The following is a 24,372-nucleotide window of genomic DNA, read 5'->3' on the forward strand; positions in this document are numbered from 1 at the left end:
AGTCATTTTCATTTCCATTTCCTGAGTTCTAGATTTCTTATTTAAGAAGGGGTGGGGGAGAGTAAAACTAGGAACTTGAACTACTTGATGCTTTAAGTAACTTTCTACTTGAGCATCAAATTTTTTTTTCAATTTTATTCTATAAAGTAGTTCACAGTATTCGATTACATTTAATATTCAGACACCAATTCCACCACCATTACACCTTCTCACCACCATATTTCAGATGTTTTCATCCTGTTCCCCAACTCTTGCCCCAAAGCAGAACCAAAATATATTTTGTAAGGTTTCCTTATGGGAGTGTAAAGATTGTTGTATTTACCCAGGGGCCATTAATCCCTTCTATAAGAGATCATTAACATGCTGTTAAAGGTTGAGCTTATATATATATATATATATATATATATATATATATATATATATATATATATATATATCCGTTAAAAAAATTCCTCTAAGTTTGGTTGCCTCCTACTTTGAACCCCATAAAATGTGGTGTGATTCTTTTGAAATATGGGAGGGGGGGAGTGGTATGAAGTGTCACTCGACCACGAATGCAGTTGTGCAGTCCAGGAATAGGATCACGAGTGAAAACAGCTCGATCAGGGTCTGGCAGCCGAGTGTCATGTTATGCTCCATTCTGGGAGAGAAGGACATTCGACTCTGGGTGGTGGCCGATGACGTGATTACCTGGCACCAGCAGAGGTGGCTTATGAGGAGCATCAGATTCTTGCCAAAGAAGTATGACCTTTGGGCTTGAGCAATAGTCCAATGAGTAGGGAATTTGCCTTGCACGTGGCTGACCAGTGTTCAATTCCATGCATCCCATATGGTTCACCCAGGCACCACCAGGAGTAATTTCTTCGTACAGAGTCAGGAGTAACCCCTGGTATATCACCCAGAGTCACCAGGTGTGACTTTTATGAGTTTTCTAGATTTTACTTAGGAGTGCCAGAGAGATAGTACATCTGTTAAGGCACTGCCTTGTATACAGCCAATCCCAGTTCAGTTCTCAGGACCACATATGGTACCCTGAGCACCATCAGAACCACTCAAATACAAAGCCAGGAATAGTCCCTGAGCCATGTGAGAGCCTGGCAAGCTCCCTGTGGCATATTGATATGCCAAAAACAGCAACAGTGATGGGTCTCATTCCCCTGACCCTGAAGAGCCTCTAATGTGGCACCGTTGGGAAGGACAAGTAAAAAGTGGCTGCTAAAATCTCAGGACTAGGACGAATAGAGACATTACTGGGCCTGCTCGAGCAAATCGACGATCAACGGAATGACAGTGATACAGTCCCTGAGCATTTGCTGTGTGGCTCAATTCCCTACCCCCCACCTAACAATAAAATCAAGTAGATTTTACTTGGAAATATAGAATTCTGTCCCTAGGGGTTTGTACTAACAAGCTATTCAGCCTTTTTGTGCTTTCAGCTGTTCTTTTTTTTTTTTTTTTTTTTTAATTTTTATTAAATCACCATGTGGAAAGTTACAAAGTTCTCAGGTTTATATGTCAGTTATACAATATTCAAACACCCATCCCTTCACCAGTGCCCAAATTCCACCACCAGAAACCCCAGTTTACCTCCCGCCCCCACCCCCCTACCCCCTACTGTATAACTAATGAATTTCACTTCATTTTTTCCTTTACCTTGATTACATTCCATAATTCAACACAAAACTCACTATAGTTGACATAACTCTCTCTCTCTTTTTTTTCTCTTTTTCCTTTTCCATTTTTTTTTTTTTTTTAATTTTTCCCCCTCATCCCCCTTCCTGCGCCTCATAGTATGGTGTACTCCACGCCACGTTGGCCAGCGTGGGGCTTTTGCTTAGCTCATAGTCCAGAGGTGGCTGTTACATTAAGAACCTTCAATATTTCAACAAAAACTTACTGTTATTATTTGGAGTTTCCCCCCCAAGTCTGACCTGTTCAAATGGAACCCTTTCACATTGATGACAATTATAAATGTTAAGTTGCGAGGACGCAGCAGCGTCCGCGCGGTTTTGGATTTCACTTTCAGCTGTTCTTAATGCTTCCCTATTTCACTCAGGAATTGAGACTTTTTTTGCGGGGAAGAGGGGCTTGGGGACATACCTTGTGCTACTCAGGAGCTGCTCAGGGGAACTCTATGTGGTGCTGACAGTTTGAAATGGGGTCAGCAAGGATGTAAGGCAAGTGCCTTAACCCCTGTACTGTTTCTCCCCCCTAATTGTGACTGTTTGTTTGTCCCTCTAGAAGGACATCTCGTCTTTTGTGCCCTTTCTAATGTTTCCCTTTTCAGGTAGAGTTGTCCATGGAGGATATTGAAACCATCTTGAATACACTCATCTATGATGGCAAAGTGGAGATGACTATCATTGCTGCAAAAGAAGGCACAGTTGGCAGTGTTGATGGACACATGAAACTGTACAGGGCAGTCAATCCAATTATCCCTCCCACAGGTTTGGTTCGAGCTCCCTGTGGACTCTGCCCAGTAAGTTAAAGTGGTTTCATTTGACACTTGACCATAAACCATTGTAAAAAACACACATGCCACATAGCATCCCAGCAAGCACAGTACATTTTTTTTCAGACTATAAGGGATGATCAAGAGCTGCTCAAGTCTACATGTCATGGGACCTTAACGAATAAGTCACTGCTTTACTTTCTGTATTAGAATAACTAGGTCAAAGAAGTTGGGGTTTCCTGCTCTTCTATTTTAACATAAGTGGGAAGGGAATGAGATTTGTTAACAATCTCCCATGGGCCAGATATGTTCTTGGTGATTTATGTGACCTTGGAGACTTAAGATCACAGGCTGAAAAGTAACAAACATGATTCACATTCAGACTAGTGTTCTTATTTTAATTTTGATTTTTTGTGTGTGTGTGGTGCCAGGGATCTAACACAGGCAATGCAAGTGCTTTCTTACTGAGTTATATTCCTGGCCCAATATTCTTTGCCCTGTAGCATCACTTAACACATATTAGTGCCAGCTGTGTGCTGTGGGCATTGCCCCACCCTGATGGCACTCAGATTTATGGGCTGCTAGTCTGTTCTGTTTCATTATATACTGGGTCCCTGTGTATAACCAGCACTCTCTACCGTGGTTTCAACTCCTATAGTGAAAAAAAAGGCTAACATATTCCATATTTTCTGATTCTGTTTATTACTTCACACATAAAAATTTTAAACACAGGGCCTGGAGAGAATAGAATAGTGGGCAGGGCTTTTGTTTTGCATATGACCCCCCAGATTCGATCCCTGGCACTCCAGATGGTCTCCTGAGCATAGCCAGGTGTGGCCACCAAAAAAAAAAATTCTAAACATGGAATGCTTGATTAATCAAATTACTGGTCATTTTAGATCTTAATTTTCTGTATTCCTGTTACCTTCTGAAGCTAGGCCAGTGGGAAAGTGAACAAGGTCATTTTAAGGCTACAGTAAAAGGGTTCATCAACTCTCACATAGTAGGTCTTTTTTTTTTTTACACACCCCATACACACACACACTTTGGTTTTTGGGCCACACCCAGTGAAGCTCAAGGATCTGCACTCAGGAATCAATCCTGATGGTTCCAGGGAACCATATGGGATGCTGAAGATCAAACCCAGGCCAGTTGCATGCAAGGCAAATGCCTTACCCACTATACTGTCGCTTCAGCCCCAGGTCCTGTTTTTGTTGTTGTTTTGTTTACTTTGGGGGTCACATGCAGAGATACTCAAGCTTCCTCTTAGCTCTACATTTAGGGATCAGTCCTGGCAGGGCTTGGGGGACCATATGGGGTGCTGGAGATCAAACCCTGGTCAGCCGTTTGCAAGGCAAATGCCTTACCTGCTGTACTATCTCTGACCCCATAGATCCTTTTTTTTTTTTTCTTTTTGGGTCACACCTGGCAATGCTCAGGGGTTACTCCTGGCTCTGCACTCAGGAATTACTCCTGGCGGTGCTCGGGGGACCATATGGGATGCTGGGAATCAAACCTGGGTCGGCCACGTGCAAAGCAAATGCCCCACCTGCTGTGCTATCACTCCAGCCCCATAGGTCCTATGATTATATATGATCTCAACAGGTTGTCACCGACACATGCTACTTGTGGCTCACACTTGAATGTGCTTTAATTATACAAATTGAGGTGTCAGTGTTAATATGTTAATCTCTTTCCGTTTGAGTTTTATTTTTACTATTACTTTAAATAAGTAATACCCAGGCCTTAGAACCTGGGTATTTAAGAGAAATTTTAATTGTGGTTGACATTTAAGATCTTTGCCTATAGTAGTTTTGGGTTTTTTAATTTTACTTTAAATTTATTTTATTGTTATAAGGATACTTTATGAAAAAATACTTTGATACTTTAAAGATACCTTTAAAGGAAATAGTTTTCAATAACATCAAAATTAAAACTTGATCTAGAGCGTATTGAACTTAGATCAAGCAAGACTACTACACTTGACTGTTCAAATGAATATTATTACAAAAGTTATTTTGTCTTTAATAATTTGTAAATAGTGATGTAGCTCAATATCTGTGCATGAAAATGGGAGATATTTTTATGTGTTTATTTGCAGTGCCATAGAGACAGTATCCACAATATTAAATCCAATATCTGGATATTTAAAAGAATTTAATGTTTAAACAGTTTAATGTTAAAATTTAATGTTTAAACACTGATGCCTTTATACTATATAGTAATTAAATCATGTTGTTTAAAAGAAAGGTTTTTTGAAGTCGTTACATAGTTGTAGAGTTTATCCCTTCATATTGGAATAGTTCTTAAAACTGTTTGAATATAAACTTTTTTCTTTTTAAAGGTTTTTGATGACTGCCATGAAGGTGGTGAGATTTCACCATCAAACTGTATTTATATGACAGAGTGGCTTGAATTTTAATGGGATTCATTAAATTCCATGGCATTTTACAAATGAAGTTACTTTGGAAACAAATAATTTGACTCGTGATGGATCACCAAATTCCCCAGCAAACTATAGTATTGGATATCCGATTTGCTGCTGTGAAGAATGGTCTTTGTTTAAAATCTACCAAGACTAAATTTATATTGGTAGAATAGCCAACAGTAATGGGCAGGTAAGTTAGTGAAATCCATTCAATAAATCATATGCTTTTAAATTGTGGAGGAGGGCTCTTCTGAAGCTTTCAAGTCTACATGATTCAAGAAAATAAAAGCCAAAAGACAGTATTTACTGAGTTCTATTGTAATGGCTAGAATTTAAAATGCACATTTTAAGTTTATTAAGATTTTCATTGGAAATTTTATTATTTGGTTCATTATCAGATTTTCTGTTTCTCAGATGTTTCATTAAAATTAAATTATAAGTGGTAAATCCAGGAATAATGGGAGTGTATGCAAACTTGGGAAAGCAGGGAGAGAAGTGAATGGAATATCCTTTTCCACACTTTAATTTCTTTTTATTTGAAATACTTTTTATGAGTATTATGCCAGTGTATATACCGTGTTTCACCACATAATCTTTTCACTGCATGATTGTATCCTGTGCTTTCAGGAATACTGACAAAATTTTAAGGGGCTGGAAAGAAACAACAGCCTTGCATGCTGCCAAACCATGTTTAATTCCTGGCACCCCAGATGATCCCCTGGTCCCAGGAGTGGTTCCTGAGTGTAGTCAGAAATAGGCTACCAGGTGTGGCCCCAAAACAGAAACAACAAAACAACAAAAATTTTTACAAGCTTTATATACATAAAACAAACCCCAAAAGTTTCACATAATACACATGATTATGCCTCCTTTTTGTTGCAAAATAAACCAAAAAAAATTTTTTTTTAATAGCGTTGAAGTCTGTGACAATAATTCAGTGAAATACAGTATCTCAAACTCAAGTGGTAACTGTTGTCAAGGACCTGTTTCCATTGTGTAAATTGAGGGGGAGTACTTCGAACTAGCCTTTGTTCATTTTCCAAGTCTCACTTTTTGGCTCACCTGTATTACTTCCCCTTGCTCCCCACTCTCATAATGTAAAATGAATACACACAAGAATAGGTGTAAAAAACTAAGGCTCACCGAGGGGCGAGTGCACTCCCGGGCTCTCCGGGCGGCTGTGCCTCACCGCCCGCGTTCGGTGCTCTGGAACCGCGGTGTATGGACTGGATCGAGACGGTCAAGGAAAGGCGAAGGAAGAACGAGGACCAAGCTAGTTGCTGATAAGTTACCGTTTATTCAATCTTCCATCTTTCTCATCTCCTGCACTCCCAGCTCTGGCCTCTCTCTGGATCAACTGCCTCTTCTTTCTCTGGCTTCTCTGTCTCCTCCTCCTTCTCTCTCCCACCTTGTCTTCTAGGCTACACCCAGCCAGGTAGCAAAATCGACATAAGAAAGCCCTTCCTGAGGGCAGGGCATTCCAAAGCCCTTCCTCACTCTTAAGGTTTTTTTCTTTTCCTTAGTCCAGGAACTTATTAACATCTTAATACTAGTTATTTTTGTATGGACATAGCAAGGGATACATTGAGGCTTACAAGGCAGCTCTCCTGGCAACATCTTGCCACAGGCTCAGACCACAGCACTCAGGCCAGATTAATCATTCCTCACACTAGCAGGGTCCAAATCTAGTTATCACTGTTTGGATCATGACAGCATTTGTTCATGATCAAGCTCTTAATTTATAGTTAAGCATTAGGCACTTTGGCCAGGCCCATCTCAATGCCAGGGTAGCACACAACTGCTTGCCTGGGTCCTTCTTGTCCCACATCGTTGGGACCCTGCTTTGGGGATGCTAGGAAGGGCAGCTGAGGCTTAGGTCAAGAGAACAGATGCCCTGGAGGAAAATATCATGTAGAGTCAAATGACTCCCAGGTTACAAAAGCATAACATTTGTTAAGTCTTCCTGTGTCCATACAAAAAGGACTTGCTCTGAATAAACTATGCAAAGGACTCAAGGAGAAGAGAAAAACATTATTTACAAGTCAACAGAACACTAAGAAAGAAGCTACAAATAAACAAAGAGGAATAGGAGCACTGTAACGGGAGTAACCCAATACACCTAAACTACCTGAAGCTATGTTATCCTACAAATAGGTATTTCTTGAAGTCTGTCAAGATCCAAGTATACTTATTAGTAACCCATAAAGCATATTTATGAGTGTATGGCATATAAGTGTGGCAAATGTATAAGATGCCATGCTTTTATGATTTAAATGATGTTTATGTGCTGCTTTTTTTCTTGAAATTCCTTGATATCCATTTGGTGAGGAATGAGCTTTAATATGTCATTTTTATTGCGACTAACTCAGTAAACTAGCCATATAAGTAATTTTAGGTTTTTAGTCACTCTTCCTTTAACTATTACTCATTATTAGATAGAGGGTGAGGGAAAAATATAAAATATATGTTGTGTAACTTGTGCTATCCAGTAGAACTTGGGAGAAGGACAGAGTATCTGCTGTCCAATAAGGAAGCTCCTAGTTACTCAGGACTCTTCAGCTCTTCAGATGTGGCTAGTATGAATAAAGAACTGGGTTTTTTATGTTTTTACTGTTATAGGGGCTGCAGCAATTGTGGGGGAAGATAGATGAACTGGTAGAAACCAAACCCAGAACCAGTCCCTGAATTTTAAATTTTATAACTCTTATGGTTACTGGTTACAATAGTGCGAGGAACAAGTTAATAATCACATAAATGTTTATTTATGGGAATAATATACAATTTATCCTTAGTTGTCTATATTTGCTTTTCCTATGGAAGAAAAGAACAATAAAGTGTTAAAACTTCTCTGTACAAGTTTGTCTTTTTTTGAGAAAGGAATTAAGAAAACAAGAGTTAGTAGAACAGTTACTAATTCCAAATAGTTCAGTAGACTTTAATTACAGTTAAATGAATGCTAAGTAGCCTCTTTTAGGAAGACAGTCAACTAATTTATCTAATTTGCTTTTAAATTATATGAATTGTTTTAATCTTAATTATATTTTCGTTATGAATACATTTACTATGACAATTTCAAATAATCATTAATGTGTACAAAATTTAAAAAAGATTTCTACTATAACAAACCTACGAGAGTCTTCATTCTCTAAAGATAACTACTGCTGAAATTTAGAGTCTTTTCTGGAAACATGTTTTTTGAAAGAGGGAGCAGATTTTGAAATCAAAAGTATTTTGAGGTTTATTTGATGGATTTTGAATAACTTCTAGGCACACTGTGGGAATTCACATTGCAGCAAACATCAGGTTGTACATTAGGTGTGGATTCACTGGGAATTGTTTGAGGCCTCATAAAGGATATAGTGGTCCCCAAAATGTCAGGAAATTAAGAAGGGTCTTTTGAGAGAATATGATCAAAACAATCAAATCATGAAATGGTCCATGAAAGAGATCTTAAATATCATAAAAGTTAAAAGATAGGTAGGCCAGGGCTGGAGAGATAGTACAATGAGTAGGATGACTGTCTTTCCTGGGACATCACATAAGTTCCCCTGCACTCTGTCAGGAGTGAACCTGAGTGCTCCTGGGTGTGACCTTTCCCCCCTGAAATAAAGATTGGGATTTGTAACAAAAGCAAATGGTGCCCAGGATTCATCTTCTGACATCTTTATTTCTCAAGCTTTACAAAGAATCACTTCAAGCATCTAGGGAAATACTATGGCAGTATAGCACTTCATACTAGCCAAGCTATCTGTATCCTAGCCTTGAGAAAGGCTTGTTATATGATGTGATAGCTGGGTTTAAGAAGTGCAGCATTAAAACAAAAGTCGTGAGTTTCTCAAGCCCATGTAAAGACACATTCTGAGTTAAAGTTCACAGGCACAACTGGAAAAAAAATACTATGCCAGTATTCATATGGATGGCTTGAATTTTGTATTTTTGCAGTATTTATCAGTTTTACACTGCAGTTGATAATTCAGACAATTCCTATGTATGCAAGGTAATTATTCTAATAACTCATTGGTAATTTCATTTTTCAAATAACTCCTGTGAATATATATTACATGTACCAACATATGTATTCCCTGACTATACAAACCACTCTGAAATTTTATCCTATAAAAAAAAAATGGCAATACCTTGCCATGTTCATACATGTTAATAATTCATACATAAGCCCTCCACATTGCCCTAATTCTTTTTTTTTATTATTAGTTTATTTTTAATTAGAGAGTCATCGTGAGGGTACAGTTACAGATCCATACATCTTTGTGCTCATGTTTCCCCCATACAAAGTTCGATAACCCATCCCTTCACCAGTGCCCATTCTCCACCACCAGTAAACCCAACATCCCTCCCCCCCTCCCCAGTCCCGTCTCCCCCCACCCCACCCTGCCACTATGGCAGGGAATTCCCTTTTGTTCTTTCTCTCTGATTAGGTGTTGTGGTTTGCAATAAAGGTGTTGAGTGGCCATTGTGTTCAGTCTCTAGTCTGTATTCGGCCGCATCACCCTTCCCCCACATGACCTCCAACCACATTTTACTTGGTGGTCCCTTTCCTGAGTTACCCAGAATGAGAGACCAGCCTCCAAGCCATGGAAACAATCTCCTGGTACTTATTTCTACTATTCTTGACACATTGCCCTAATTCTTGACTGGTTTTAAGTCAGTCTCGTTGACTGTGTGCTGAGATACATATATGTAGTATACAAATATACGTATATATTATATGTACGTATACATATATATACATAAACATATATGGGCTGTGCTTACACTCACTGCCTGATCCTTGCACGCTCATTTTGTGGTATCCTGAGGTGGTACCACCTCAGCACATTTGAATGACTGGAATCATTCAAACTGTGTCCAACCAGTAAGGCCTAAGTCTGGGTTTAATGTCTTGGGCCAGTTTGAAGCAGCAGTTGGTGTTTTGAGCTATAAGCCAATTCTGGACCTTTTGCTATGTTTTCTTTCCTCAACGGAAAAGTTTTATCTCAAAGAGGAATGTAAATCTTAAAACACAGCTGATACCTTCTTAGCTTTCATCTGGACTGGGAGTCAGGACGACTGGGTTTTTTCAGTCTTACTCTGGATAAGGGGAATTAAGCACTCCTTAGTCCCCTATCAAATAGAAAACTGCTATATTTATTTCACAACAACTTAAGGAAGTGTAGATTTAAAGGGAAATGGAAATGCTATTTGTCACTTAACCCTGAGCACCAAAAAGTGTGTTTTTAAGGCATTTTTTAAAAGAACTTATTTTGGTCTCATGTCCAGTAATCACCTCGTAGTATCTAACAGTAATCTGATTGTTGTTCTACCTATATCTTGGGACACAGAATAGCAGAAATAATCCTGTTTACCCTGGTACTTTCAACATAGACTTTACCACATTAACCAGTTCGTGAAACTCTGTGTTCTGAAAGTGACCACGGTCAGTGAATCTGTACAATTTCGCTTCCAACTTATCAGCCACTTCTTGCTGTTCTTTCCAGGGAAGGAAAGGATCATCAGTAGAGCCAAACTGCACAATGTGAGGGCAATTAGCTTTTATCCTTTCCCACTGCCAGGGACGGTTAAAGTATCCTATGGGAGAGAAAATACAGGTATCATATTCCTCAATATTCCTCAGTGCCTAAGGGTAACTGCCACTGTCATACCAGACAAAGAACCAGAAATTAACTAAATAAGATACATTTCTTTAGTTTACCTACCTGTAGAGTTTAAATAAAATCAGGCCTCCAGACTACAATTTTAGACTATGGATTAGTAGTAGTCTACCTAGCCATATCAATTCATGGGGGTAGATACTTCTATCTTTTAGCCTCTCTGAAAGGATATCATTTCATATCCTGAAAAAAGCAGCTAGCTTCAGGACTGGAAGATGGGGTCTTGTAGGGTTTCTGCCTTTCAACTTACCACTTGCGCGCTCATTTGCATCCCCCAAGTCTGAGGTATAAGCAGACACTAATACAATAGCATATACTTGATGTGTTTCTGCATACCTAGAGAGAGAAAAATTATGTTAACCAATATTTGACTTTTTTTTTTCTTTTTTGGGTCACACCCAGCGATGCACAGGGGTTATTCCTGGCTTTGCACTCAGGAATTATTCCTGGCGTTGCTCGGGGGAACATATGGGATGTCGGCCGCGTGCAAGGCAAATGCCCTACCTGCTCCAGCCCCCAATATTTGACATTTAATCTCATCACCAAAAAGTCCCTTGACTACTTGAAGAGTTTCTAGTCAATTTATCAGCATTATTTAGTTTACAAATAATGTACCTGCAGTATCTGAGAGGATTGGGACTGAGGCCCAGGAACCTCATTACATAGTATGACAACCTCCCCTATCACAGGTGAGTGAGGCAAGTGATCTGGATGCTGGGGTGATGGCTTAAAGGGCTGAAATACATACATGCTTTGCATGTGAAAGCCTTTGCATGTGATCCTTGTTTTTGGACCACACCTGGTGGCGCTCAGGGCTTACCTCTGGCTCTGTACTTCTGGTTGTGCTCAGGGAACCATATGTGACACTGAAGACTAAACATAGGTCGGACTGTGTAATGCAAGCACCGTACCCACTGTACTATCACTCTGTCCCCTTACCAAATTTTTAAAAATAATGTACCATCGCATCCAATTCGGGTTGTTAGGCATTCAAACAAATCAATGCTCATGGCCAAGTTCGTGTTGACAAGAACACTGACACCACCGAATCCTCTACTGTCGCATGTTCTGAGGAACAGTTCTCCAGTGTCGAAAACGGTGTGATATGTTCGATGCCTTCTCATCTCGGTCAATCCAATGACATCATAGTTGATCTTCCGCGCTTGCACCATCAGGTCCTCCCTCGATGGATGCTTCCGATGCCAGCGTATGTGCATTAAAAGTGCAAACAGTCATTTTAGTCTTTCTTCATTTTGGCAGTCTAGTTCGGCCCTGACAATTTATCAGCCTCTTCTAGTTCATCCTTCTTAACACTGCCATATTGGGGGCTCTTCCAGGGTTGGGAATGAGGCCCATTGTTGTTACTGTTTCTGGCATATTGAATACGCCATAGGTAGCTTGCCAGGCTCTGCCGTGCAAGCGGGATACTCTCGGTAGCTTGCCAGGCTCTCCAAGAGGAATGGAGGCTTTTAGCGCGGCCTCCAATCGCCATTATAGGTGTTCCAATGGCTCACACCATATTTGGACCCCATCAGATATGGTTCGGTAATAATGGAAAATGGGTAGGAAGTGTTCATGATGCTCCGGAAAGTGGCCTGGAGCATGGCGGCAGTTGGGTAGTGGAGGTCGGCCAATGATCAATTTATCTGGCGCCGGCAGGGTGGGTCTTAAGGCTATGACCCCTGGGTCACCGGAGATTGGTGGAAGCAGGCAGAGAATCTGTTCCTGGGTCCTGTTGAGCCTAGAGGCCAAGGTCACAAGTTCCATATTACCTGGTTCTGTAGGACTTCATTCAGATGCTTACATCTGAATAAATGTGGCTTGTGGCCAGCAGTTTCTATCTCCGTCATCTACACACCAACATCCAACTACGATGGAAAAAAAAATGAGAAATTCTACATGGAGCTGGGGAAGTTCTATAAAGAAGACCACAATTTCTACAAGGTCATTGTCAGTGATTTTAACGCCAAGATAGGACCTAGAAGGTCACTCAAAGAATTCCACAGCTAGAATGGAACGAACAGGGTGAGAAACTGTTTGAGTTCATCTTGTTGACCAAGACCATCCATGGTAACTTGCAGTTCCAGAAGGCTGAATCTAAACACTGGACATGGGAGTCTCCCGGTGGGCAGTTCCACAACGAAATTGACCACATCATATTCAATCCACAGTTTTGCCTGACCGATGTTGCTATTGTCCCAAAATTCCAAATGGGATCAGACCGCTGTCTCCTTCATGTGAAATTCTACTTCACAGAGTGCGGAGAAAGGGCTGCAAAGTTTAAGAAGAGAACTCCCAGAACGACCACCAACTGTGAGCTCTTCGGCACTATTGCAGCAATATGGAAAGATGCCTTCGCTGACAACATCGACGAAGAATACAATCGACTAGTTCAGCACCTCCATGATTGTGCAAGGAATGAAGAGAGAGAGAAAACCATAAAAATTCGCCTGTCTTCGGAAACTCTTAAGCTCATTCACCAACGTGGTTTGGCGCGAGCCTCATGCAATCACAAGCTAATATCCGAGCTCACAAAGCTGTGCAGAGAAGCGATAAAGGAAGACTTCAAAGAGAGAAGAGCAACAGTGTTGGCCGATGTGGCAGAAGCCGGGAAAAGTATTCGCAAAGCTTGCCTGTCCTTCGCCAACTACATGACCAAGATGACTGCCCTCCGACGTCCTGATGGATCTATCACATCTTCCAGAAGGGCAATGGAGAGGATTATTCACGACTTCTTTACTCGGGTCTCTTTGACAGCTACGTCCACCTGCCCACATACCAAATTCCTCAGGGTAGATATGTCGTTCCCAGTGTTCCCCCTTCGAAAATCCAACACGCCATTTTGTCAGTAAAGAAGCGTACAGCACCCAGTCCAGACAAGGTCAGACCCAAACACCTGAAGAATCTGCTGCCAGTACTCATCAATACACTGGCTCGGCTCTTCACACGCTACCTGTCCGAATGCAAGGTTCTGTCCCAATGGAAAAACAAAAGGACCGTTCTGTTGCACAAGAAGGGAGACATCCACGACATCGGCAACTATCACCCAATCTGCCTGTTGTCTGTCATCTACAAGTTATTTACTTGAGTCATCCTGAATAGGATTGCCAGAACACTAGATGAAGGACAACCATGAAAGCAGGCCGGGTTCTGAAAAGGATTCAGCACAATCGACCATATCCACATGGTGACCAAGCTCATTGAGGTTTCATGAGAGTTCAAGCCGCTCTGTCTAACGTTCATTGATTTAAAGCCTTTGGTTCTGTTGAGACTGAGCGGTCATCAAAGCCCTAGCAAAACAGGGTGTTCAAACTCAATACATCAGGATCCTCTATGTGTATTACGGATTCACCACCAGGAACTCACAATTCTACAAAGAAGTGATCATTGACGTAAAGAGAGGGTTCGGCAGAGCGACAGCATTTCACCAAAACTCTTCAGTGCCACCCTTAAGAACATGGGAATGGAAAGGAATGGGAGTAAAGGTAGACGGTCAGCAACTACACCACCTCTGCTTCACTGATGATACTGTTCTCATAACACCAAATATCAACCAAATAGCATGAATGCTGGCCAACTTTGACCGTGAGCGTGAAAGGTCAGAATGCAGCTGAATCTCGCCAAGACAATGTTCATGAGAAACAGAATAGTTCCTGTTGTTCCATTTGCCCTCAGCAGAACGAACATCTCCAGATGCAGCAGTAATGTGTACCTAGGTGAGAATTCAACATGACAAACGACCTGACACCTGAACTACGCAGGAAGAAGAGAGCAGCGTGGAACACCTTCAAGAGCATCAAAGAAGTGGTTAAGAGGACGAAGAACCTCCGGCTCCGGGCATCTTTTCGACTCCACCATTCTTCCTGCACTAACATCTGCCTCAGAGACCTGGGCCCTACGAAAACAGGATGAGAAGGCTATTCAGGTATCCCAAGGAGGAATCGAAAGGGCTATGCTTGGAGTATCACATTTCACTCAAGTGAGAGAAGGAATCCGGAGTTCCAATCTCTGTCAACGATCAAGAGTCAGGGACACTGTCTCATTTGCCAAGGCACCGAAAATCAGAGGGGCCAGACACGTTATTGCTATTTAGAGACGACCGCTGGACTAGAGCTGTTACCAACTGGATCCCATGGGACGTCAAAAGACTGCATGACCCACCTACAAGATGGTCAGACTTCTTCATCAACACCCTGAGGCTATTCGTGTTCCTGGAGCAAGCAGATGCCATTGGGCTACACTAGCATGTGACAGGGACGAATGGAGACGTTATTGGAGATGATAAGTGATAAAAGTGAATGTACCATAGCTGAAATGCAGAAATATACCTATTTTTTGAGTGGAGGTGGGAGGGTTGGGCCACAGTCAGCTGTGCTCAGGGATCACTCCTGGTGGTGCTTAGGAGACTCTAAGTAGTGTGAGGATCAAACCCTGTGTTAATCGCATACAAGGACCTTACCCTTTGTACTGTCTGTCTCTCCAGCCCAGAAATGTACCTCTTATCATTTACTTCACATAGTACAGTATTGATTCCTTTATGTCCTCCCCAATAAACCTTTAGCTATCTAGACAGATTGAAGCTTTCTTGATCGTTGTGGTCCCAGTACCTAACAGCAGACAGCTATTTGGAATCAGTCCCTTAGCAAAGACTAGGCTAAGCAAAGAAGTGGAACAGTAACAGTTTCGGGAGGCCTCTGTGCCAGGAAAAAATTTTGGTTGGGATGCCGGAGAGATAGTAGAGCAGGCCAAATGCTTCCCTGGCATGCAGTCAAACCAGATTCAATCCCCAGCATGGTCAATCCCCATACAGTCCCACAAGCCCATCAGGAATGATCCCTGACCACTGCTGGGTATGGCCCAAAAACAAATATTTTGGTTAGTATTTTCTTTTAGGGCTTTTACTCCCTACCCCCAACCTTTTATTCTGAAGTACTTCAAACAGAGAAGTTAGAATAAGCACCTATATTAATTTTGTCACACCCCAAAATACTTTGGCATGAATCCCCTAAGAAAACCATTCTCTAATATAACCACAATATCATTACTATGCCTAATAAATTTACATTGATATAGTAATAACACAGGTGTTTTCTGTAGTAATTAAATTGATATTTTTCCTCAACGGTGCCCAAAATGTTCCTTACAATTATTTTCAATTCCAGTTCCAGTCAAAGACCATAGATTGCATTCTTCATAACTCTCAAGCTACTTTTAATTTTTTTTTTAATCTTAAACCACCTAGACTTTGTTTTTGTTTTGTGGGAATACTTGGCAATGTTCTGGGTTACTCCTAGCTCTGCACTCAGGAATTATCCTGCATGTGCTGAGGGCACCATATTGGATATAAGAATTTAAACCGGTTTTCTATTATCCCATAACTGAAATTTGTCTTTTTCCTTATGGTAAGAATGAAGTTAGGAGCTGGAGCGTTAGCACAGCAGGTAGGGCATTCACCTTGCACGCAGCAGATCTGGGTTCGATTCCCAGCATCCCATATGGTCCCCCGAGCACCACCAGGAGTAATTTCTGAGTGCAGAGCCAGGAGTAATCCCTGTGCATCACTGAGTGTGACCCAAAAAGCAAATTTAAAAAAGAATGAAGTTAAATATTTTTGGACAAGACTACTACATAGACAGCACCTTGTTCATCTCTATCTGGGGAATATTATGCCAATATGTCACATTATTGATGAAATTAAATGTAATTATTTAACTGAAGGATAATGATTTGTCCTTTCTCCCTGGCCACAGGGAGCTTGGAATGGTTGAATTGCACCCATTCACAGTGCTCTCAGGCATTCCTATTCTGCTCCTGAGGCACTCCGATTCCTCTGTGTTTATCTTTAACCTCTTTGTGCTCTGCTTCCCCAACCAGTTAGTCACCTATTTCCCCTAAGCAGGACTTGTGACTTGTCACATTCCTCAGATATTTCTGATTTTGTATTTGTAAGTAAAATACTGCTTTTTTCCTCCCCTTATGTCCTTTTTCATAGTTTACTTCAGAGCAATGTCCTTTTTGTATAGATACAGGATGACAGTTTAACACTATGCTTTTGTAACTTGGGAGTTAATTGACTCTGAATAATATTCACTCATGGGCATTTGTTTTCTCGAGTTAAGCCTCAGTTGCTCTTAGTTCCTAGCACCCCAAAAGCAGGGTCCTGGCGAGGGACTGGATGGACCCTGGGCAAGCTCTGGGCTACCCTGGCATCGAAATGGGCCAGGCCAACTGCCATAATACTTAACTGTAAGTTAAGAACACGGTCATTGACAAATTCTGTCTTGATCCAAAGAGTAACAACTGGATTAGGACCCTGCAGCGTTAGAAAAGACTAATATGGCCTAAGCACTGTAGTCTGGGATCTATAGCAAGATGTCCCCAGGAGAGCCACCATACAAGCTTTATGTATCTCTTACTATGTCCATACAAAATGACTAGAAAGATTATTTAGAAGTAAGTAAATCTAAAATGACTGTTGGACTAAGGAAAGAAACATATCCTTAGGTGGTATTTTGCCTTTGAGCTGTTGGAGATGGACTGAGATATCAGGGCGTGCCCATGTAGACTGTGCTACAGACAGGAACATTTTCCCCCTTCAAGCTGCCTTCAGAAAATAATTTCAGTATATTGAAAAGAGCAGTTTTCCTTTTCTCACTGAAGCCTGGCTGGTCTTTGACATGCAGATCTCCGGTGTTTGCCAGGCCTGATCTTTGATATTGTAAATTGCCAGGCTCTGGCCCAGCCTAGTCTTTGGGATGTAGATTTCAAGTGCCTGCCCAGTTTGTATTTGAAGTGTAGATTTTAGGTGGCAGCTCAGCCTCCTCTTTGGGATGTAAATCCAAGTGCCTATAGCCCAAGAAAGGTTTCGGTTTTGGCCTTGTATCTTTTTCCCCAGGCTACAAGCCTGCAGGTACAAGGAAACAACATATTCTACTGCCTCAATGTTCTTCCTGTAACTTCTTTTGACGCCTTTGGTGACATCACTGTATTGCGCCCTTTAGAGGTACCATGATCAATAAAAGGAGATCACGAGTTTCTCTACTTTTGTCTAAGAGTCAGAGAGAACACAGACCCTCCATGAAATACATTTCTTCTGCGTTCCTTGTCTCAGGGCCTCCAACTGCATGAACATTCACATAACATTGAGTGGAACTCCTGGCTCCAGGCAATCTTTGTCTTCCCTCCAAAGGAAGAGCTTTCATTTGTTGATTGTGCTACCTCACCTGGGTGTAGTTGCTACCTGGAATACTTGGAGGTTGGGTGTGAGACCAAGGCTGCAAGACAGAGTGCAAAGAGACTAGCTAGGGGATAGGAGACGGGAATGAGGGGCAGGGTGAGACTGGAATGGGGAGCTTAGTGAGACTGGAACAGGCAAGTGGGGAGAATGGAATAAACAGCAGCTGATCACCAATCAGCCTGGGCGCCCTGTTCCCTCCTTCATGCATCTCCTGACAGTGGCTGCAGGCCAAGGGGGGGGGGGAGTGGCTCACAGCCACCGAACACATGTGGCGGGCCAGAGGGACCACCACCACTGCAGCACTCAATTATTTTATGATTACACACTTAACAGTTTTCAATTATGAGCTACCAGTGGCAGGTGCCAACATCAACATGTCAACTGGGTGATATACATTGGACCCTTGCACTGTGAAGACACAATTTCCCCTCTGTGTTTACTAATCTGTGTGGAGGTCTTCTGTGACTGTCTATATCCTGTTCCCCTACAATCTCACATACCAATGATCTTAGCAACCATTTTTCTTCTTTCCTCATCCATTTTCCTCCTTGCCTATCTTTTCTAGAAACTAATTCTTAGAAGGATGCTGATAATCCTGCAAAAAGTTTCAGGAATGTTTAAAAGAAGGGACATCTTTTTGTTGTTGTTTTTATTTGGGGGCCACAGCAGTGGTGTTAGAGCTTACTCCTGGCTCTGCACTCAGGGATCACTCCTGGCAGGGCTCGGGAGATCATACGAGATGCCAGTGATCAAACCCACATCTGCCACATGCAAGACCCCTACCCACTTTTTTCTTTTTTTTCCTTTTTTTTTCCTCTAGGGGCTCCAAGCTGAGCCACATTTCTTGGTCTCAGAAAGCATCTTTATTCGCCTGAAAAAAATTAAAAATTCAGCCTAAGTAAGCGTCTCCACTTTTTAGAATCCCTGGCAGTTTATAAACACTATGCCTATACTACAATTCTGGAGTTTCACAAGAGAAAGCATTATTCTAGTAGCTTGAATTAGCATGCCTGGGAAGTTATGGAATATGCAATTCAAGTGACATCTTAAGGGACTGCTTAGGATAATAGGCTACAAAAAAACTAGAATCCTTTGTCATCCAGCCTAGTAAACATGGAAGAAACCCAACCCTAAAGACCAATCAAGTCCCTGAACCTTAGGTCTTAAAAGTCCAAAAGGAAAGATATAGTTATTATGGAGAACTTCAAAGACATACCTTGAATCCCAAGGATAAGGGAAGTGGTAAGGGAGGGAGTAACAGCCTCCGCCTTCCAACACATATTTACTGAGCATCTACCATATGTCAAACACTCCTCCAGGCCCTGGTTTTCAGTGTCAGAATCAACAAAGTCCCACCCTCATGCACCTTACATTCTATTGGCTGGAGATAGGAAATAAACCAGGGCTCAATGGTGAAAAGTACTATACACTGGGGAGCTATGGGGGGGCAGAGGGGCTATAATGGGGGTAGAAGCCATCAGATTAGCTTCCTGTTTCACAGAATGATTAGAAAAGACCTTGACAGAAGGAGATATCTGAGCAGAGGCTAGAAGAGAAAGCCATACAGGTAGAGGAGATGAAGTGTTCCAGATCAAACTACAGCAAGGCCTAAGGTAGGATGGTGCCTGGCGTGTTCAAAGAACTGCCACGAGTCTGTAAATCAGAATGGGGGTGGGGAAGAGGAAACAGATCAGAGCTGGCAAGGCCTTAGAGGCTGAGGAATTCTTCCAGGGTAATGGGAAGCCAGAGAGGATTGAAACCACATGTTTTAAAAGGATTAATGTATCCCTGGGGAAATGCAAAACCTTTTTAATCCACTAACTAAACCAGGAAGGATTCAGAACAGATTAGGTTACCACTCATGAGGTCAGCATTGTTCTCCTCTGCAGCCAAGTTTTTAAGATGCACACAAGGTATTTTCCATGCAAGTGTGGGCTGGTGCCCACATAGGGGCTAACCACTCAAGAATCACACCTCATGGCTGCAATGGCCCCGGAACTGTGGCCTATGATGATGGTCTTCTCATCACAGTGAAGCTCCGTCTCCATGAAGGGCAGCCAGATGCTCTCTCGCGCTGTAACTGAGGTTCAAAGTGAAGTGTCCATCATTTGGATAAAGAGAGTTGTGATTAAATCATGTCGTATTTTCTACCAGCCCACTACTGTAAGCAATTTTAGCTTCTAAAGCTGCAGGATATGGATATGAGGGATGCTGGTTCAGGTTTGTTAGTTTGGGGGCCACATTTGGCAATGATCAAAGCGTGCTCCAGGCTCTGTGCTCAAGAATCACCCCTGGTGATACTTAGGGAACCATAAGCAGTGCTGAGGATGGAAGTGGGGTCAGCTACATGAAGATGAGAACCTTATCCATTAAACTATTCTCTCCAGACTTTGGGGATTACTTTAATAGAGCCAAATATTTTTGTTTGGTAGGCTCAAATCCAGAGTTTAGATAAGCAAGCATCACTTTAAAATATATATATATATATATATATATATATATATATATATATATATATATATATATATTCTCTAAGAAAATACTGAGGAAATAATAAAACATAGCTCTGAGGGGCCGGAGCGATAGCACAGCGGGTAGGGCGTTCACCTTGCACACGGCCGACCCAGGTTCGATCCCCGGCATCCCATATGGTCCCCCAAGCACCGCCAGGAGTAATTCCTGAGTGCAAAGCCAGGAGTAACCCCTGAGCATCGCTGGGTGTGACCCAAAAAGCAAAAAAAAAAAAAAAAAAAAAAAAAAAAACATAGCTCTGAATCTTTCATGTAAATTTTGAAGTTAAAAACAACAGGCTGGTAAGACAATAGAGCAGGGAGGGCACTTGCCTTGCACAAGGCGGACCTGGGTTCGTTCCTCGGCACCACACCCAGTTCCCCAAGCCCTGCCAGGAGTATTCCTGAGTGCAGAGCCAGGAGTAAGGCCTAAGCACCACCAGGTGTCTTCCCAAAATAACAATTTTTTTAAAATCCTTAAGATTATTCTTTCCTAAACATATATATAAATTTTTTTCTTAAAAATGAAATTCCTAGGGGCTGGAGTGATAGCACAGCAGGTAGGGCGTTTGCCTTGCACACGGTCGACCCGGGTTCGATTCCTAGCATCCCATATGGTCCCCCGAGCACTGCCAGGAGTGATTCTTGAGTGCAGAGCCAGGAGTAACCCCTGTGCATCGCCAGGTGTGACCCAAAAAGAAAAAAATGAAATTCCTAAAAAGATCATAGATAAACTCAGAACAAAAGTGGCAATGTAACATTTCTTAATATTAGGATTTCATATAGATACTATAAAGGTGTATTGCTGCCTCACAAAACACCCATAAATTTTTCATGAAAATACTTTCTGGCTTTTGGAAAGGATAAATATGTTGGTTGCAAAATTGAAAATTTATCAGTTTCAGGTGCTCTGCTTGATCCTTTCTAGAATGTTTGTTTTGTTTGGGGGAGGGTCACACCCAGCAGTGCTGTCAGCTTACTCCTGGCTCTGTGCTCAGGAATCATTCCAGGTAGGGTTCAGGGGACCATAAAGGGCATCAGGGGATCAAACCCAAGTTGGCACATGCAAAGCAAGCACATTACCAGCACCACTCCAGCCCCATCCTTTCTACAATTTTTTTAACGTTCCTTGGATTACACCCTCCTCCCAAAACTGTTCAAAAGTGTTTACCGCCATTCCATTCTTGGATAGATGTTCCCTTTGGCTTTTGGCTTCTGTACTATGATATTCCTTTTAATCAAGAATGAATTTATTTAAAAAAAAAAAAAGACGATATTTAAAAACAGGGTTAAAACTTACTTGGGTCAGGCATGTTTTTAGCCAAACACTGGAAACCAGGTATCTATGACATGAGGGGGGAAAAACAGTTATAATAAAGAGCTTGTTTATAACTAATTCTTTGCTAATATGAAATAAAGACATTGGATATTGGATATAATCTTTATCAATTAAATAAGCGATTACTTATGAAATTAAGTTGTGTGGCATTACCCATGAATAAGCAATCTCTCCTCACAAACTCCATCTCCTCTAACTAGCTGTGAAATTTCAAGACAGAGGCTTATCTCTGCATCTATAACTGTCATAGCATGTAGCTCTAGAGAGGCCATGAGTGAATGCATTCTAGACTGACTACCCCGAGTCAAACACTGCACCAGAGCACATGTCTGTGTGAGAGAGAAATGGGGGGTGGGGAGAAGGGGCGGTATATGTATGTATGTATGAGACACTGTGTGTATATGTGAGAGAAACACAGGGGGTGGGGCTGGGGGTTGTATACCACTATACCAGGGTAAGAGGAAGCTGTGTGTCAAACACTGCGTGTTTTGTGTGTGTCACACGCTGCACAAGAGTACTTGTGTAGGGGCTGGAGTGATAGCACAGCGGGTAGGGCGTTTGCCTTGCACGCGGCCGACCCGGGTTCGATTCCCAGCATCCCATATGGTCCCCTGAGCACCGCCAGGGGTAATTCCTGAGTGCAGAGCCAGGAGTGACCCTTGTGCATCGCCAGGTGTGACCCAAAAAGCAAAAAAAAAAAAAAGAGTACTTGTGTATAATATTATCCACCAGGGTATGTGTATGTCAAACTGTGGTGTGTATGTGTGAAATATTCACCAGGCAGTGTGTGTTTCCAGTGGTTGGGAAGGGATGACTGGAGGCCACATATTCAGGGAGATAGTGTGGCTCCTTGCTCTGAGTTGATCACTGGCAGTGCTGGTGGACCATATGCCGAAACAGAGATGGAACGAGGGTCCACAAGCACCTTAACACTGTACCAATGAATAAGTAATGGTAGCGAGGAAAGAACTTGGGAGTCTCCTCCTCCTCCTCCTCCTCCTGTACAGAGCCAGCCCTGACCTTTCAGTTTGCAATTCTGACCATGGTTCTCAATCACAACCTAGCAGTTCTATTCTCGAGTCTGCTAAGAGGGCTGCAACCAGGAAGAAATTCTTTCTGCCTCGATATGGAAATCAAGATGCAGTCAACAACCTACACAAGACAGCATTTTTCATAAAGCTCATTATGAAGTCATGTACTTAAAAAAATTTTTTTTAATAAAATAAAATTTAAAAAGAAGTCATGTACTGCACAGTGATTGTTTTAAAAATTACACAGACTGCAAAACTAATTTTTAAAGGTGGAGAAAATGAAAATCATTTCAGCATGGCAAGGAAACGCACTGGGGAGCATACCAGAGGCTTTGAGGTACTAGTGAAAATGTTTCTAGGTTTTAGTTTAGCGAAGGTTTGTCAGGTATTTATTACATTACATTTTATAACGATATACACGTTACATCCTTTTGTATATTAATACTACACAGTTGAGGTTTTTTGTTTTTTTTTTTTTAATTTCTGGTTATAGGTTTATTTAGAATGGTAAAAAAAAACCTGGAAATACAAGTAAATGTTATCATAAATGTATTTATATCCAACATTACTTTATAATCATGTATAGATGTCTATATATCATATATGTATATGTATATACACACACCTCAGTTGGTTTGTGTTTTAAATTTAGTTCACAATTTTTACTTTTTTTTTTTTTTTGGTGGTGGGCATACACAGCAGTGCTCAGGGCTTATTTCTGGCTCTGTGCTAGGGGTCACTCCTTGCAGGACTGGATAGATCACATGTGTTACTGGGGATCAAACCCAGGTAAGCCACATGCGAGTCAAGCACAGTACCTGCTGTATTATTTATTGCTCCAGTCCCTAGTTCACAATTTTAAAACAGATTCCTAAAGTCATATAAATCTTAAAATATTGGGTCTATCAATATCAATGCAACAAATAAATTACATGAAAACACAATACCCATAATACCTTATAATGAGGATTATAAGGTAAATAATGGGTTAAGCTTTAAATAATGGGTTAAGCTTTATTATTTTTTTGTCCTAATGGCTCCTGCCAAAATAGAACACTCTTCACACTGTTTCCTATATGAACACTTTTTTGTAACCATGTTCAGTTTTTCATAACAGGCAATACAAAATACTAAAAATATAAAATTTTTATTAAAAATAAATAAAAGTACATTTATTTACATGGGGCCAGAAAAATAAATAAATAAAATGTTGAGGTTTTTAAAAGGCTACTGCGGGGCGCAGAAAAGACATGTAAACTCTGGGAAGTCCCAACATGCAACCGGAGGGGCAGGGGCTCGGTGTCTGTAGTTGTAAAAATTGGTGTCTTACAATGTTAACCACTGAGCCCACAAAACCTTTCCATGTTATCAACCAAATTTCCAACCCGACGGAGTCGAGAATCTAAGTCAGAGCAGCAAGGTACACGAATGAAAACACACAGGGCTTCCTGATGGGGCCTGGTGCGCAGAAGGGCATGCATGTTCAGAGACCAACTTGCCGACAAGCCCACACTGATTTCCCCAGAGCGGCAACGTCATGTCACTTACCTGTTCCAGCCCCCTTTTCACCCACCCGTACCAGCCGTGGGTGGCGACATCGCCACCTCCGTTCCCGGGAACAATAACGGCCTTGCTGGGAGTAGCCATGGTGCAGAGAGGCTGGGGTCCTCCAGCAGCCAGTCCAGCGCCGCTCCAGCGCCCGGTCT

General features: G+C 41.6%; 2 protein-coding genes and 1 non-coding gene across 5 annotated transcripts in view; 2 read left to right on the plus strand and 1 right to left on the minus strand.

Moving 5' to 3' along the window:
• Window positions 1-7,736, plus strand: part of POLR3F (RNA polymerase III subunit F) — a 21,593-nt gene extending 13,857 nt beyond the window's left edge. For all 3 annotated transcript variants that reach the window (XM_055133343.1, XM_004614406.2, XM_055133342.1), the window contains exons 8-9: window positions 2,288-2,479; window positions 4,797-7,736. In XM_055133343.1, coding sequence (XP_054989318.1) covers window positions 2,288-2,479; window positions 4,797-4,874 — 270 coding nt within the window. In that variant the 3' untranslated portion in view covers window positions 4,875-7,736. The remainder of the gene's footprint in view (window positions 1-2,287; window positions 2,480-4,796) is intronic.
• RBBP9 (RB binding protein 9, serine hydrolase) lies at window positions 7,624-24,372 on the minus strand. Its single transcript, XM_004614433.2, has 5 exons — window positions 24,215-24,372; window positions 21,597-21,639; window positions 19,761-19,866; window positions 10,800-10,885; window positions 7,624-10,466 (listed from the first exon to the last, which is right to left on the minus strand). Exons 1-5 carry the CDS (start codon window positions 24,311-24,313, stop codon window positions 10,240-10,242), a joined length of 561 nt encoding a protein of 186 aa, XP_004614490.1. The 5' UTR covers window positions 24,314-24,372; the 3' UTR covers window positions 7,624-10,239.
• On the plus strand, window positions 8,604-8,764 carry LOC129404045 (small Cajal body-specific RNA 1). The gene has a single exon (XR_008629653.1). It is a non-coding gene; the product is annotated as a small Cajal body-specific RNA 1 (non-coding RNA).

This window comes from Sorex araneus, chromosome 3, assembly GCF_027595985.1.
Source record: "Sorex araneus isolate mSorAra2 chromosome 3, mSorAra2.pri, whole genome shotgun sequence".
Taxonomy (NCBI): Eukaryota; Metazoa; Chordata; class Mammalia; order Eulipotyphla; family Soricidae; genus Sorex; species Sorex araneus.